The 16,954-nt window shown below is 46.9% G+C and overlaps 1 protein-coding gene across 16 annotated transcripts in view; it reads right to left on the bottom strand.

Moving 5' to 3' along the window:
- The window catches only part of MACF1 (microtubule actin crosslinking factor 1), a 329,515-nt gene that overhangs the window by 73,548 nt on the left and 239,013 nt on the right, over positions 1-16,954 (bottom strand). Inside the window, exon 1 of one of the 16 annotated variants that reach the window (XM_064372201.1) lies at positions 289-5,334. The exons of the other annotated variants lie outside the window; for them this stretch is intronic. Coding sequence (XP_064228271.1) covers positions 289-4,713 — 4,425 coding nt within the window. The 5' untranslated portion in view covers positions 4,714-5,334. Of the gene's footprint in view, positions 1-288; positions 5,335-16,954 lie in introns of those variants that run through there. 16 annotated transcript variants of the gene reach the window in all.

Here is a 16,954-nt window from a genome sequence, read left to right as displayed (position 1 = left end):
CTAATCATCTTTTTAAAAATGTAAATCAACAACTGTTTATATCCCTGGTTTCCTTGGTATTGGCTTATCTGAATAAACAATGAAGCATGAAATTATAAAGTTTTTCACCAGACAAAATTAAAGTGTATTTTCCCCATAAACTCAACAGAAAGACTACAAACTATAAGCCCATGAGACCCAAAGAGAACAAAGAACTATCTGTGTCATTTGTCTTCACCATCAAGTCAGCCTTGCAAATCTCACTTTACTCTCTAGACCCTTCCCAGCATCAAAATGGGCAACAATTACCTCATCTGAATTTAATCCAATGGTTGTAGCCAGAGGCACTTTCCCATGTAGCACTGTGCTGGTCACCTCTTTTATGCCAAATGCTGGGGGATCAAGGTCCTCCTTGACCCACATTCCAGTGGAGGAAGCCTCCTTTAGAACAGGAATTCCTTCTTCCGAAATAGGCAGTGAATCAGTGTGGGCAGAAACTCCCAGGAAGGGCACACCAATGGGGAAAACTTCCTCCATAGGAGGCACTGCAGCAGCTGGGATGGCAGGCACCTCTGAGATGGGCACTGCAGCTGTTGGGGAGGCGGGCTCCTCAGGGGTGGGCACTGCAGCTGCTGGGGAGGCGGGCTCCTCAGGGGTGGGCACTGTAGCTGCTGGGGAGGTGGACTCCTCAGGGGTGGACACTACAGCTGCTGGGGAGGCGGGCTCCTCAGGGGTGGGCACTGCAGCTGCTGAGGAGGCGGGCTCCTCAGGGGTGGGCACTGCAGCTGCTGGGGAGGCGGGCTCCTCAGGGGTGGGCACTGCAGCTGCTGGGGAGGCGGGCTCCTCAGGGGTGGGCACTGCAGCTGCTGAGGAGGCGGGCTCCTCAGGGGTGGGCACTGCAGCTGCTGGGGAGGCGGGCTCCTCAGGGGTGGGCACTGCAGCTGCTGGGGAGGCGGGCTCCTCAGGGGTGGGCACTGTAGCTGCTGGGGAGGTGGACTCCTCAGGGGTGGGCACTGAAGCTGCTGGGGAGGCGGGCTCCGCAGGGGTGGGCACTGCAGCTGCTGGGGAAATGGGCTCCTCAGGGGTGGGCACTGCAGCTGCTGGGGAGGCGGGCTCCTCAGGGGTGGGCACTGCAGCTGCTGGGGAGGCGGGCTCCTCAGGGGTGGGCACTGCAGCTGCTGGGGAGGCGGGCTCCTCAGGGGTGGGCACTGCAGCTGCTGGGGAGGTGGGCTCCTCAGGAGTAGACACTGAAGCTGCTGGGGAAATGAGTTCCTCTGGGGTGAGCACTGTAGCTGCTGAGGAGGTGGGTTCCTCTAGGGTGGGCTCCTCAGGGATGACCACTAAAGCTGCCAGGGAAGTGAGTTCCTCTAGAGTGGCCACCACAGCTTCAGGGGAGGCAGATTCCTCTGGGGTGGACAATGCAGCAGCTGGGGAGGCAGATTCCTCTGGGGTGAGCACTGCAGCAGCTGGGGAGGTGGGCTCCTCTGGGGTGGCCACTGCAGCAGCTGGGGTGGCATGTTGCTCTGGGGTGAGCACTGCAGCAGCTGGGGTGGCATGTTCCTCTAGGGTGAGCACTGCAGCAGCTGGAGTGGCATGTTCCTCTGGGGTGAGCACTGCAGCAGCTGGGGTGGCATGTTCCTCTGGGGTGAGCACTGCAGCAGCTGGAGTGGCATGTTCCTCTGGGGTGAGCACTGCAGCAGCTAGGGTGGCATGTTCCGCTGGGGTGGACACTCTAAAAGCTGGAGTATCAGGCTCCTCTGAAGCATGCACTGTAGCTGGGGTGACAGGCCATTCTGGTGTATCATCCCCCTCTGTAATGGCAATAGCTAGAGCAGTCCACTCTGGGGAGGACCCTGCAACAGCTGATACATTCTCCTGTGTGATGGCTGCTGCAACAGCTGGAGCAGTCTCCTCTAGGGAGGACACTGCAGCAACTGAAGCAGTCCCTTCAGGGGCAAACACTGTAACAGCTGGGACAGTAGTCCCCTCTGGGGCTGATACTGCAGCAGCTGTGACATTCTCCTCCTCTAAGGAGACTATTGAAGCAACTGGGATGTCCTCATGTGGGAAGGGCATTAGAGCAGCAGCTATAGCAATTCCCTCTGGGGCAGGCACTGCAGCAGCTGAGGGGGCAGGCCACTCCGGGGAAAGCACTACAGCAATTGATATATCCTTCTCTTGGCTGGGCAGTGCAGCATCTAGGGCATGTTCTACAGTGGGCACTGCAGCAGTCCAGGAAGGCCTCTGGAGGATGGGTATCCATTCCTCTAAAACTGGTTCAGTATTACCAACCTCAGTAACTTGTTTCTCTGGAAAAATATTTAGGAATGAATCAGAATCTCTCCTTTCCATCTCCCCTCCCTCTAATGATGCCGCATCCAGCTCAGGCTTTGTATCATTCATAGTTTCCACACTATCTGGATTAAGTCTCAGTTCTCCAACCAGCAGGTGCAGACTCAGAATCTCTGACTCTGGGGACTTCCTCTGGAGATCCTGAAAGAAATGCTCTGGGAAGTTTCTGTGGAAATGTGCTGGGGCTCCATCCTCCAAAAGTGTGGCTTGATAATCCAGCTCTTTTGTCTCACCATCCTCATCACAAACTTTCTCCACAGAGAATTCACAAGCACCCACATTTCCCAAGGATGTCAGACTGTTATTTTCTTGATTAACAATTACATTCTCACTTTTCAAATGAATCTCATCTGTTAGCAAATTTGATTTATATAACACCTCTACTTCAGGTCCTGAGGTAACATCCGTTAGTTCATGATTAAAAGCAAAACTAAAGGTGACCCTCTCAATGCACTCAACATTCCCCTCAGTTTGACTGCAGTCTCCCTGGGACAAATTGCCATTGTCTTTGGCCAGCTCAGAAGCAATGAAGCCTGATAATTTTTCTTCATGAGAAACCTTGTTATCAGAGTTCAGCAGTCCTCCTGGGTCCAGCTTTTCCAGTGAATCAAGATCAGCTGGCTGTCTGGACTTAAATTCTGCAGTCCTGGGGCTAAAAGGCACTTTTTCACATTCCTCCTTGTTAACAGTGGAAGTGTCTCTCACGTTATCAATGTGGGCAGTAAGTTCCACAGCATTAGGCACCTGAGAAGAATCCAGGGTATTAAAATATCCACAATCCAATCCAGAATCATAGTCTTTTGCCCTTACATGTAAAAGGCCTAAATGTTGTTCCTTTTCTAAGGCAGCCCCTGGAAAATGACTAATTATAAGCAAAGTTTCTGCATCCTGGGATGCAGCCAGCCCTTCAGAAGAGGTTTGATTCTGTAGCTCAACTAGAGGAGTTACTCCTTCTTCATATAAACACTCCTTTTCAAGTTCGAGAAACATCTGCACTGAGTCTGTGTCAGAGAGCTGCTCAGCATCAACAACCCCCACAGTACATGCTGAATCTGAAACAAGACCCTCTAGCCCCTGAGCAGTTTTGTTTGCCACCTCACCGAGAATACCCTCACCTATAAGAACACCACAATCCAGGGGTATATCCTTGGGAACAGTAGCCAACTGGTCCTTGGCTGGCTGGGGGTCATCAGGGCAACAAATCTGACCAAGAGATAGGTGGCCAAAAGTCCTCAAGACAGCAGCTAAGCAATCGGATCCATCCTCCACCACTGCTGTGTTTGCTTGTTCTCTTTCTTCAAAAATATCTGCCAGGCTGTTCTTCTCATCTGCCATTAGAAAAGTCTTTTCCCTCTCTGACAGTTTATCCTCCTCCCACTCCCGCTCAGCCTCCATCATGATCCATCGCTCATCCTCCTCAAACTTTAGCTCAGACTCTGTTTTTTCTCTCAGGCTGGGGGTTATGAGAACATGCAATTCTGGATCTAACAGCTCTTCACTCAGGCAAGGGGAGAGAGGTGGCATTTCCACAGTGCAGGCTGTGTCCCCAAGAGGGTGCTGCTTCTCACTAAAGCCTCCCTTAGTGAAACTTTTTGTGGCCCTTGGCCAGGTTGCACTTGAGAATCTGGATTCCTGCATTACATCTGTGTTACCACTTGCTGCTGCAGCTTCTGATTCTAGAGACTGAAATTCATGGGGAGAGTTTGCACTGTGCTGCTGAAATCTAAAGTCCTGGCAGTCTCCACTCAAGTTTTTTACATCTTGCACTTCTGGAATACCTATGGATTTGGACACATGTTCCAGAGTTACTGACTCTGACTGAGGTTCCCTGTGGTCGAAATGACCATAACTTTCTGTTAATGCAGAACTTGACTCCTTCTTCTCTTGCAAGGAAGGATTTGAAGCACCAGCTTCTGAAACCTCACTGAGAGAAGCTTCCATCCTCTCTGCAAATTCTGGGAAGTTGGGTGGCATAAAGGACTTCCATGATCTCCTGTTAACATTGTCTTTGCGTTCTGCATTTGGCCGCCTTCTGGGTGGCACAGGTGCTGACTTCTGCACATCACTGCTTAGCTTTAGTGCATCAAATATTATCCTCTCATCCAGCTTCTTACCTTCTGGTGCTCTAGATTCAAACACATTTGATGCTGCTCCTAATGTACCATTGCTGGATATAGTACTTCCTTCCATCTTTTCCATGGTGCTTTTTGAAGTCTGGTTAAGCTTTGACCCCTGGTCAATTTGCTCATTTATCCTCATTGTATCATATATAGATCGCTGTGGAACATAGCAGTCCTCTATGTAGCCATCCTCCTCTTCTCCTTTCCCCAGACAGGTGGGGTTCCGCCTTAAACAGTCTGGCCTGCTGAGTGGCTTACCCATACTTTTTCAATCAAGATGAACCATCAATCTTTCAAAAGTTTTTTCACGAGTTCCCCCGAAACGCATTCTACATAAGTTATAAATCCTTTTAGCTATTCATACTCCAAACCACCACTTGCATCTGCCCTCCAGAAAGGCCTGGAAGTCCCATTTTGAAACCATTCTGGGAGAAGCTCTAAGACAAACAGCTTTTTCCTCACAGGCTAGCAGCCTCATAGTTGCAGACAGACGGTATAATTTAAAATAATTCCTTGTATGGCTTCTGGTTTAATTTTTTTAAGAGCATTGCTCTTTCGAATTCAGTCAACAATTGACAAGTCTTTTTCTATATCTAGTTCCATTCACTTCTCACCGAAGCAGAGTTGGGAGCAGCAAATTTATGCGGACTGTGTCTTTTAATAACAATGGCACAGCCTCTCTAGTCTTCAAGTATGGCCCAAGCTCCTAAGAATTCCTTTCATTTTATCCTAGTTCCAGCCCCGGAGAGTCCAGCTGGTCTGAATTAGCCATTCGTCCTCCCTAGCTGGGGTGTTTGCATTTGAACTGGGCTGGTCGGCGGATATTCCTGCAACTTTAAACACAGGAAGTCCTTCATTCGGGGCCAGCTTGGGGCTTCCTGTCTCCAAAACATCATGGCATTGTTGTGGCTCCCAGGCCAACCCTGCGCTGTGGATGCAAAACAAGGCGAGCGGAGGTCCGCGCCAGGCCTTTCGAAAGGCGGGCAGACGGGCGGCAGCAGCGGCTGCGGGTCTGCGGAGGGGCTTGCTCAGCACGGCCCGCTTCCTCGCGCCATGCCGCGCGCCCCGAGGGCCAGGGTCGCCTCACCGCAGGCTGCAGGTGGCTCCCAGCCGCGCCGGCCTCAGGTCCCGTGCTCAGGAAGTTAGTTTGTCCCTCCGGCAGCTGAGTCCCGAGTGCTGTGGGCGCCGCCTTCCCCGCCGCCGCCAGTCCCCGGCCCGCAGCCGCCGTGCCGTGGGCTGCATGACAAGCAGCCGCCTCTATTCTCCACCACGCCGCTGGCCCCGCGGCCCTGCCGCCCCGCCGTCCTCCTCGCCCGCAGCTGTCACGGTCCCGGCATGCAAACTTCTGCCTGGGAACAAAAGGCTCCGCTCGGGCCGGCGGGGGCCGAGCCCTCCTCCCCTGCGTCGCGCGGCCCGCTCGCTAGCTGGAAGTGCTCGGCTGGCGGGCGGCTCTCCTCCCCCTTCCTCGCGCCGCCGCGCAGCACAGCCCCGCCCGGGAAGCCCCCTGGAAGCCGGAGAGCGCGAGACGCGGAGAGCCAGGGAGGAGGGCGGGGGCGGGGGCGGGGGCGGGGCCCGTAGGGGGCGGGGCCGGGGAGAGGAGAGACCCAGGGCGAGGAGGGCTCGGCGGAGTGGATTGGAGGCCGAGGCGCCGAAGGAGGGGCTTCTGCGGGATTTGGAGCGAGGGACCAGGGGCGCCAGCCCCACCTCTCGGCTCCCGCGTCCCACGCCCACCGCGCCCCGAAGCCAGAGGGGAACGCCCCGCCCCCGGAGAGGGCGCAGGAAGAGGAGCGAAACCCGCGCGAGTCTCGGCTGCGCCGCGCAAATCCCCTGACAAAGGAAAGCCCCGCCCTCCTCCCGCTGGCCCGGCCCCTCCCGCCCCCGTCTCGCTCCTACCCGCCCGGCTCCGAGCACAGCCCAAAGGCGAACGAACCCAGAAGGGGCACCCCTGCTCTCCCAGCTGGCCGGTTCTGACGAGGGCCACTCAAGTTCCCGTGTGGCGGCAGGTCGCGCCGCCTGGGGTGGGCCGCCGGCATCGCCCTCGGCTCCAGCTCTGCCGCCAAAGGCTGTCCCTATAGTCCCTCCAATGTCACCTTTAGCGCGCCCCTAGCCGGACCGAAGAACACTCCAACCTTAAATCCGGCACTTTCCCAGTGTCCCAAAAGAATTCGGTCACGCTCAGAGACCAAGTTATTGGATAACTCCAGGCACATTCTACTTTCACTCTCCCCCTTCTCAAGTATATCAAGTCCTGCTAAATTCTCCCACCAGGATTTCTCTGCTCACAGACTTGAGTGGATCAATGACGGAAGAAAATGGGATGGAGGGGGAGGTGGGGATGCCAACAGCTGAGCCCTACCACCAAACACCTGGGTCCTTTATAGCTGCGCACAGCCAAAACCTGAGTCTCCTTGGGCCAGATGAAAAGCATGGGCATTTCAAATCTCAAATAGAAAAATACTAGAGAAAAGTGGCTCACAATCCCCTCATCCACTGCTTTTGGCTTTTAGAAAAGCCACCTGGTCACCTGCTGACTGTTAAAGAATGTACAAAGGACAACCCAGGAAACTGTCCACCAGAGGCAGCTGCATCTCTGAAGGGGTCCAATACTCTGTTCTCTTTGTGATAGCCATTCTCTGGAGTTATGAAGAAAAAAACAGTTATCTATTAAAATTCGGAATCCCTGTCGGACCATGTGGTCAATATATATGGCAAAACTTATGGAAAAGTTATTTCTACCCTTTACACAAACAGTAAGTGAAACCAACACCTGGTGTATGGAGATCTGACACTGAAACCTAGAGCTGAGCCTTAGGCTTACTTAGGGAATCAGACTGGTCCTTGGCAAAAAGTGAGATGTGAGCTGAAGCCTGTAATTGGAATTAAGCAACTAAAAGACCTTTCTCTGGTAAAATGTTTTACACTTCATTTCTCACTTCAACAAAGGCTGCTGATCAATTCTACCCACTCAAATCCAAAAGACTCTGCCCATCTATAAACTGAAAGGGGTGGGGAGGCAGACTAGGCTGTGTCTTGACACCCTGTCTAGTTTTAATATTTTTTAGTTCTAAAACTTTTTTTTTTTTTTTTTTTTTTTGAGATGGAGTTTCGCTCTTGTTACCCAGGCTGGAGTGCAATGGCGCGATCTCGGCTCACCGCAACCTCCGCCTCCTGGGTTCAGGCAATTCTCCTGCCTCAGCCTCCTGAGTAGCTGGGATTACAGGCACATGCCACCGTGCCCAGCTATTTTTTTGTATTTTTAGTAGAGACGGGGTTTCACCATGTTGACCAGGATGGTCTCGATCTCTTGACCTCGTGATCCACCCGCCTCGGCCTCCCAAAGTGCTGGGATTACAGGCTTGAGCCACCGCGCCCGGCCAGTTCTAAAACTTTTAAAGGCACTGCCCCAGAATCCTGTGTCCTCTTGGTCCTATACTGCCAAGACACTAGAAACCCTGTCCTATGAAGAATGGACAGTACAAGAACCAGTAATGTTTGACCTAGAGAAAGTTCTAGGAGATGTAATTAGTATCATGTATTTGAAGGGCTGAGATGTGAGAGGAAGGAAACTTGTTCTGGACGTCTCCTTAAGCTGGCACACTAAGATCTAAGATTTAAAACCAACAAAGAGCTTCTCACAGCTATTCAAAGAATAGGGTGTCCCCTAAACTGGTGACTTTCCTGACCCTGGAGGTGTTTAAGCAGAAATTCAAGTAATCACTTGGCAGAGATTTGGGAAAACAGACTTATAAATCCTCTGCAGTTTGTTCAGATGAATTTTAAAGTCCTTTCTAACTTTGACATGCTGTAATCCTAAGGACTGATAGCTTACAGATCTGATACTTAACAGTTCAGGGAATCCAGGTTTTAATTTTCCTTTAATTATTCAGCACAACTGGAAAAACTCAGGGAAGGAAAGATCAATTTCACCAGCAAATCCCCCTGGCCAAATACATTCACTTAAGTGTTCAGATATCATAACAGACTGTTAGCACGCCAGGGCCCCTTTGGTTGGAAGAATCTGAGGAATTCTGGCTCTGGATGAAGGATGGGTGGTTATTCTATTATAAAGAATTTTTTTTTTTTGAGACTGAGTCTCACTCTGTTGCCTAGACTAGAGTGCAGTGACGCAATTTTGGCTCACTGCAACCTCTGCCTCCTGGGTTCAAGTGATTCTCCTGCCTCAGCCTCACGAGTAGCTGGGATTACAGGCACACACCACCACACCCAGCTAATTTTTTGTATTTTTAGTAGAGATGGGATTTCACCCCTTGTTGGCTAGGCTGGTGACCTGACCTCAGGTGATCCACCAACCTCAGCCTGCCAAAGTGCTGGGATTACAGTCATGAGCCACTGTGCCCAGCCATAAAGAATTATCTTGATGTAGAATCACAAACTTCATGGACAGAAATTCCTTTACTGTTTCCTCACCAAGTCAGGTATGAACCAATCCAGCCTAGTCTTAATTAATTCCCTCCCAAACCTATCTACCAATATCCTTACTACTCTCATCAGTGATCCATATAAATAAATGGAGCATTCCTCCAACTATGAAATTCAGATCTATAGTCACACTCTCTCTAATTAGGGTGTTAGAAAAATAAGTTTAAATACACCCTAAAGAGAAATTACATGTAGTAATCTAATCCTCCCATCCCACCTCCAGAAAACCCCCAAAACCCAAAGCCAAAGAATGCTTTCTAAATGCTTTGCTCTTTTTAAAAAATCATCAGTTTGTGTTTAGAAAGAAATCAAGGGAGGAAGCACAAGGTCTCTTTCATGTCTTAATTTTTATCTGTTCATGAGTTTCTCCTTAGTTTAGGTATGTGGAACTCTGCCAACAGCCATCTCAGTGACTGAAATAAATACCTGATACAGCTTTCCACCTCTTGTTGCCCTGATAGCTACAACAAAAAAAGCATCTGTTCATTTCACATGCTGTGTATAAACTTTTTAAAAGAGAAATACAGGGAGCTCCAGAGACTCTCTTCAGATATTTTCTCAGATATTTTCCCCACCCCTGTAACCACAAATATATGCACTGAAGCCAAATTTCAAATTAGTTTCCAGTTAGGTGATTACAGAGTTCAAAGAATTCTCTACTCATTTTGAAATTACCAAGAACAGAATTTGGTGTTAGATTTTCCTTCAGTGAACTTAAAGAAAGAAAAATCTTGGCCCTTCCAGCTCCTTCCTGTGGTCTTCCTAATGAAAGACAGCTGGGTAGAGTCTCCTCACACCCTAACACAGCTCCCTTTCCAAGTTTTGGACCTGGCATCCTGCCTTTGTCTGCTCCAGACCGAAACTGCCAACCCTCTGGGACAATCCGGAGACCCTAGATTTACACTTTCCTAGATTCTATGATGCCTTTTCACCCACCTTGATGGGTGCTCTCTTTTGGAAGACTAATTCTGAGAAGAGGATACAGAGGACTGGTTAGATCTTGCTCATTTTAAATCTACACAATGCCTTTCATCTTAGGATCTTTAGATTTTACAAGCATTATTTAGTAGCAAGTAGAAACTCCACAGTATTAGTCTGTACCTGCTGGGCATCAGTCACTGCCATCCTTTGGTACTTTTATTATTATAAACATGGCTACAGAGTGGCTCATAAAGCAACATAGCATGACATGAAATTTGTTTTAAGTGGGATACTAAGGATTTTGATGCTATTTGAGCTCTCATGTACTCCTGAACCCATAAGAAAACTTTCCACACACTCAGCTGGAACTCTCATGATCCCTGTAAGCCCTTTCCTGCTTGTAGACTTTCCAAAAGACAGTGTATTAATCCCTCTTTTAGATCAATGGTCACCAAAACCATGGTGATGACAAAGCATGGGACTTTGCAAGTTAGAAAAGACCTGACACCGGGCGCGGTGGCTCACGCCTGTAATCCCAGCACTTTGGGAGGCCAAGGCGGGTGGATCATGAGGTCAAGAGATTGAGACCATCCTGGTCAACATGGTGAAACCCCATCTCTACTAAAAATACAAAAAAAAAAAAATTGCTGGGCATGGTGGCGCATGCCTGTAATCCCAGCTACTCAGGAGGCTGAGGCAGAAGAATTGCCTGAACCCAGGAGGCGGAGGTTGCGGTGAGCCGAGATCGTGCCATTGCACTCCAGCCTGGGTAACAAGAGCGAAACTCTGTCTCAAAAAAAAAAAAAAAAAAAAAAAAAAAAAAGACCTGACAGAAGGGTGGGAAGAAGGAAGGCAGCGGATATCAGAGAAGGCTTTACGGCGGGAATCACATTTACTTATTAGGATTTCAGATATACAGAGATGGCAAAGATAAATATTTCTAAGTGAAAAGTCAAAGGCAGGACTCAAAAGAAGCAAATTCTGGCTGGGCTCAATGGCTCACACCTGTAATCCCAATATAATCCCAATATTTTGGGAAGCTGAGGCAGGAATATCTCTTGAGGCCAGGAGTTCAAGACCAGCTGGGGCAACATTGCAAGACACTTGTCTCTACAAAAAGTTAAAAAATTGACCAGGTATGATTGTGTGTACCTGTAGTCCTAGCTACTTGGGAGGCTGAATTGATAAAATAGTTTAGCCCAGGAGTTTAAAGTTACAGTGTGCTATAATTGTATCAATGCACTCTAGCCTGGTGACAGAGTGACATCTTGTCTCTAAAATATATTTTTTTTTGTTGTTGTTAAAAATAACTTTTTTTTTGAGACAGGGTCTCACTTTGTTACCCAGGCTGGGGTGCAGTGGCATGATTTTGGTTCACTGCAACCTCCACCTCCCAGGTTCAAGCGATTCACCTGCCTTAGCCTCTGGAGTAGCTGGGATGACAGGCATACACCACCATGTCCAGCTAATTTTTGTATTTTTAATAGAGATGGGATTTTACCATGTTGTCTGAGCTAAGTGATCTACCTGCCTAGGCCTCCAAAGAGCTGCACTTACAGGTGTGAGCCACCATGCCCAGCAAAAAAAAAACTTTTTAAATGAAGACTTTGGGACGGGGTGCTCATTCAACTGTCACTTATATTATCTCATTTAAAAAATCCAAATCTTTATAAATGAAGCTTAGGGTGGCAAGCTTACTTGTCCAAAATAATACAGCTAGTAAAAATGAGGAAGAGGGCTGTGAAAGTAACTGCAGAGGAAGAATATTTGGGCTTTACAAATGACCAGAGAGAAGGTAGAGGTTAGAGGGAAAAAAATAAAGACAATGCCATATAGTGTTACTTTTAGGTTACTAAGGGCATAGCAGTACTATAAAACAATAGCAGGAAAGAAGAAAATATTTGAATTCATTTATTTTAGAGCATTCTGTATGTGAAATACTAAAAAACGACCCATATGAAGGTGTCTAGAAGGGCCCCTCACACAAGAGATTCAATACTGGGATAGAGATATAAATTTGGGCCAGGTGTGGTGGCTTACACCTGTAATCTCAGCACTTTGGGAGGCTGAGGCAGCAGATCATCAGAGGTCAGGAGTTCAAGAGCAGGCTGGCCAACATGGCAAAACCCCATTTCTACTAAAAATACAAAAATTAGCCGGGTGTGGTGGCATGCACCTGTAGTCTCGGCTGCTTGGGAGGCTGAGGCAGGAGAACCACTTGAACCTGGGAGATGGAGGTTGTAGTGAGCCAAGATCACACCACTGTACTCCAGCCTGGGAGACAGACCAAGACTCTGTCTCAAAAGAGAGAAAGAGAGAAAGTGAAAAAGTGAGAGAGAGAGAGAGAGAGAGAGATTGATTTGGAAGCCTTTTCCTGTAGAACAGTGAGGAGCTGCCATCTCAGAGGCTGAATCCAGAGAGAAGAGAAAAGGATAGATGACAGAGTTTCAGGAACCATATATTTAGGAGATAGGAAGACAAACCAAAAAGGAAAGCAAAAGAGCAGCCAGAGAAGACAATGGAAGAACATAATGTCCAGAAAGCAAATTAACTTTCAAGAAAGAAAATCTGATATTAAATGCTGCACAACGAAAGAGGAGAACAGTGAGGGTGACAAGGCCACTAGACGTGGCAACTAGGAAGTCAGTGAATACCTAAGAGAGCAGTTTCAGCACTGATGGGTGTTAGATAAGATTAGAGGGGGTTAAGGATAAGCTGTGGTGAGAAACAAGTATTGATCCTCCCTTCCTCTTGAAACTGTGTTCTTTTGGCTTCCATGACACTGTGGTATCCTGGTGCTATCTTTCTAGGCAGTCCTTCTTTGTTTCCTTGGATTCTTCTTCCTATCCTCTTGAGGCAACTAATTTCATAAGGTTATATTATCTTCGATTCTCTTCTTTTCATCCATTTGCCAAATATTTATTGGGATCTACTATGTGCCCTAAACTATGCTAGGCACTAAGGGAGTGAGTGATGAGCAAGACATAGTCAGAAGCCTACATTCTAGTAAGGCAGAAGGACATTCATTTTAATTCAATTGCATAGTTACTCTGAAAGAGAAGCACACAGTGCTATGAGAACATAGGTCATGGGCCTTAAACTGGCCTGGAATCTCAGGGGAGGTTTTCCTGAGAAAGTGATGATGTGGGCTTTCCCCTGGGACTGAGAAGAGTCTTTCCAGGTCCAGAGTGGCATAATCATCACAAAGTTGCTTGGTTATTTCCATGAAAGAGGTCCCAGGATTGAATCACCCCCTCTTTTTGTTTTAGACAGTCTTGCTCTGTCACCCAGGCTGGAGTGCAGTGGGTGCAATCTTGGCTCACTGCAACCTCTGCTCCCAGGTTCAGGCGATTCTCCTGCCTCAGCCTCCTATGTAGCTGGGATTACAAGTGCCCACCACCACGCCTGGCTAATTTTTGTATTTTTAGTAGAGTCACGGTTTTACCATGTTGGTCAGGCTGGTCTCGAACTCCTGACCTCAAGTTATCTGCCCACCTCGGCCTCCCAAAGTGCTGGGATTACAGGCATGAGCCACTGCACCAAGTCCCCCTCTTGAATATCAGAAAAGAAGGCAGAATAAATAATACAGGAAGAAGAGATTTCTCAAAATCGTCTCTTGCATTTTGTTACTAAGGAAAATTCTTATCATTGATGACAAAGAAACAAACAGCTTAGGTATGAGTTTAAAGAATTAGACCAAAACCAGAGCTTATCCTTTGAGAATGAATTGCAAGATGACAGAGATATTAGATGGTTTGCTTGATGAATACAATGAATTCAAGATGGAGAAAATGTAAGGCACATATAATTTCTTTGAATTATTTCCTTTCCTTGATTCATATATACACATGACTAAATATTAAAAACACATATTTGCTGAAACTGTAAAGAATTAAAGACTTTCTGTAAAACATCTCAATCTGGTATGAGATTGGCAGAGAGATGAATTATATCTGTATTTTAAGCTGCTTGCCTCTAAAACTATGCTGGTATTTTCCTCCTCAACCCTCAATAGTTGAATTAAAGATTAATATTAAGAAGTATCTTTCCTAAAGATGCTGACTTAGTAGTTGCCATTGTACGGTAACAGAGGAAGATAACATGGTCTATGATAAAAGCTAATTGGGCCAAAATCCCTGAGATCATTAAAGCTGATCTAATGGGCAACTGAGTGGCTGGGGAAGTGAGAGCTGGTAATGTCTTCTGGTTAATTCTGGATAATGATTTGAAAATAATATTAATTTGTAGAGCACACAAGCCAAGGCCAAAATGGTCTCAGAAAAATTTGCTGGCTGTAGGATTCTGATAGAAATGCATGAATGAATAAATTAATGAACAAAGAAACATGTATGTATATGTACACAGAATATATATATATTTTTTTAATTCATAAAATATATTTTAAACTGTGTAGAGTCATGATCTAAACTTGCCTATTATTGCTACTCTAGGGCTAGAAATAAGCCCTATACTATTGTTCCCACAAAAACTGTCCAGGAAGGTTGTTTCATTGTTATCAAACTAATTTTACTTTAGCCTCATAATTTCCATTTTTCCAAGAAGAAAAACCAATCTAATCTGGTGCTGGGCCTCAGATCATGTCTTCTGGAGAATGATCACCCCCAGGCACAAAGAGGGATAACGGTTCTTATTAAAAAGATTTCACAGGCTTGGCACAGTGGCTCATGGCTATTACCCCCAGCATTCTGGGAGGCTGAGATGGGCGGATCACTTCAGCTCAGGAGTTCAAGATCAGCCTGGGGAACGTGGTGAAACCCCATCTCTACAAAAGATACAAAAATTAGCTAGGTGTGGTGACGAACGCCAGTAATCCCAGCTATTTGGGGGGCTGAGGTGGGAAGATGGCTTGAGCCTGGGAGGTTGAGGCTGCAGTGAGCCATGATTATGCCACTGCACTTCAGGCTTGGGTGACAAAGTGAGACCCTGTCTCAAAAAGAAGAAAAAAAATTACAATATTCTACTATATATGTCTAGATAAGCTTCTTTTAAAAAAGCATATTATCAGGCTGGGTGCAGTGGCTCACACCTGTAATCCCAGCACTTTGGGAGGCTGAGGCGGGTGGATCATCTGAGGTTCAGGAGTTCGAGACCAGCCTGACCAGCATGGAGAAACCCCATCTCTACTAAAAATACAAAAGTAGCCAGGCGTGGTATCACGCATCTGTAATCCTGGCTACTCAGGGGGCTAAGGCAGGAGAATCACTTGAACCCAGGAGGTGGAGGTTTCGGTAAGCTGAGATCGTGCCATTGCACTCCAGCCTGGACAACAAGAGTAAAACTCAGTCTCAAAAAAAAAGCATATTATCATCTATTGAGCTAAGCACCAAATATAAGCCTAATGCTTTTAGATATATCACTGTACTAAATTTTCATAAAAATCCTAAAGGTATGACTTACCAATGTTTGTATTTTATAGTTAAAGTAAATAGGATTCAGAGAGGTTAAGTAATTTCCCTTAAGGTCACTCAGCTAGTAAAAATAATAGAGCCAAGGCTCAAACCAAGATATTTCTGACTAGAATTTGTATTCAGTTTTTTTCACCACAATAAATTGAAGTATGCAGACTTGTTAACTGTCAATTAATTCGGTAAATAGCAATGACTCTGTGCATAAGAAATAGCATATTTCTTTCTTCGTTTTGCTTTCTTATACTGAAAAGAGATGTGTTCCCTTAACATATACTAAATAGTAGAGAGGGAAGGAAGCCCAGAGGGAAGACGGAGAGTTGAGGAAATCAGGCTAAGATTAGAATTTTTTCAGGACACACAAGGATATGCCTCAAGTCTTGCAGAGTAGACAGCATTTTGAATCCTAGAGCTCACATGGCTTATGAGAAATAAAGAATGTTCATCCAGTCAGTCAAATATTCACGCATCTCCAACTATATGCTAACTACATTAAGGGACACAAAAATGAATTAACTGAGGTGAGGGGACAAAAGCATATAATCAGAAAATGTCAAAATTAGGTAGTGTGTGATAAAAGCCAAATGAGTTATGCATTGTAAGTGATTAATCACATTGTAAGTGATTAAGAGATCAGAAGTAGTGAGCTGGGGAGATCAAAAGGCTTTATAAGGTCAGGTGTGATGGCTCATGCCTGTAATCCTAGCATTTTGGGAGGCCAAGGCAGGTGGATCACCTGAGGTCAGGAGTTCGAGACCAGCCTGAGGTCAGGAGTTTGAGACCAACATGGCGAAACCCCGTCTCTATCAAAAATGTAAAAAAATCAGCTGAGCATAGGGGTGTGTGCCTATAATAATCCCAGCTACTCGGGAGGCTGAGGCAAAAGAATAGCTTGAACTTGGGAGTCGGAAGTTGCAGTGAGCCGAGATCGCGCCACTGTACTCCAGCCTGGGTGACGGAGTGGGAATCTGTCTCCAAAAAAAGAATTTAAAAAAAGGCTTTATAAAGAGGTGGACTTGAGCTATGTCTTCAGAAATCAAATACGTAAAATGTATAAGGAGTGTCTAGGGTAACTGGGTGGAGTGGATGGCCTGCATAGGAAATAACACCGGAAAGATAGTGGGGATCAAATATGCAGTTTCCAAGACCAGAGAAACAGAAACAGACTAGTTCTGAAGGATACCACCGTTTATCAGATCAGATGGCCCTTGCATTGCTTTGGTGGAAGGATAAGGACAGGAAGAAATGTGAATACAGCAGAAGGTCAGGAAATCCCTTTTGGAGGCCCAATTTTTAGGGCTGTAGCATAATTTATGTCTGTTTTTTTTTTCCATGGGAACCATGTACGTATATGCTGGCTATCCAATCACACTAGCTCTCTGCATTCTTAACAGAGGGTCCTTTGTTCCAAACAGTAAGGCTCAAGAGACAGAGTCTGATAACATCACACTGAGATCAGTACTCCCAGCTGGTGCAAGGGCTGATGCCATTCCATAACACACCCTACAGGAAGCAGCTTGAGATACACAGCTGATTGATTTCCACAGCAGGAGCCTTGTGGCAGTGTGGGGTGGGGACTGGTCAGGCATGGAGAAAATTCTTCAGCCGCTGACTCAGATTAGTTCCCCAAGATCCTGACTCTATGTGTGTAAGTCACTCCCGGAAGCAACACTGTTTCTTAACTAATTTTCTTAAAAGGGAGGAAAACCACAGAAG

Source organism: Aotus nancymaae, unplaced genomic scaffold (assembly GCF_030222135.1).
Source record: "Aotus nancymaae isolate 86718 unplaced genomic scaffold, 86718_ANA_hifiasm-v0.15.2.pri h1tg000007l, whole genome shotgun sequence".
Lineage (NCBI taxonomy): Eukaryota > Metazoa > Chordata > Mammalia > Primates > Aotidae > Aotus > Aotus nancymaae.
The sequence above is the reverse complement of the archived record's forward strand: the minus strand, read 5'-3'. Positions and strand labels throughout refer to the sequence as shown.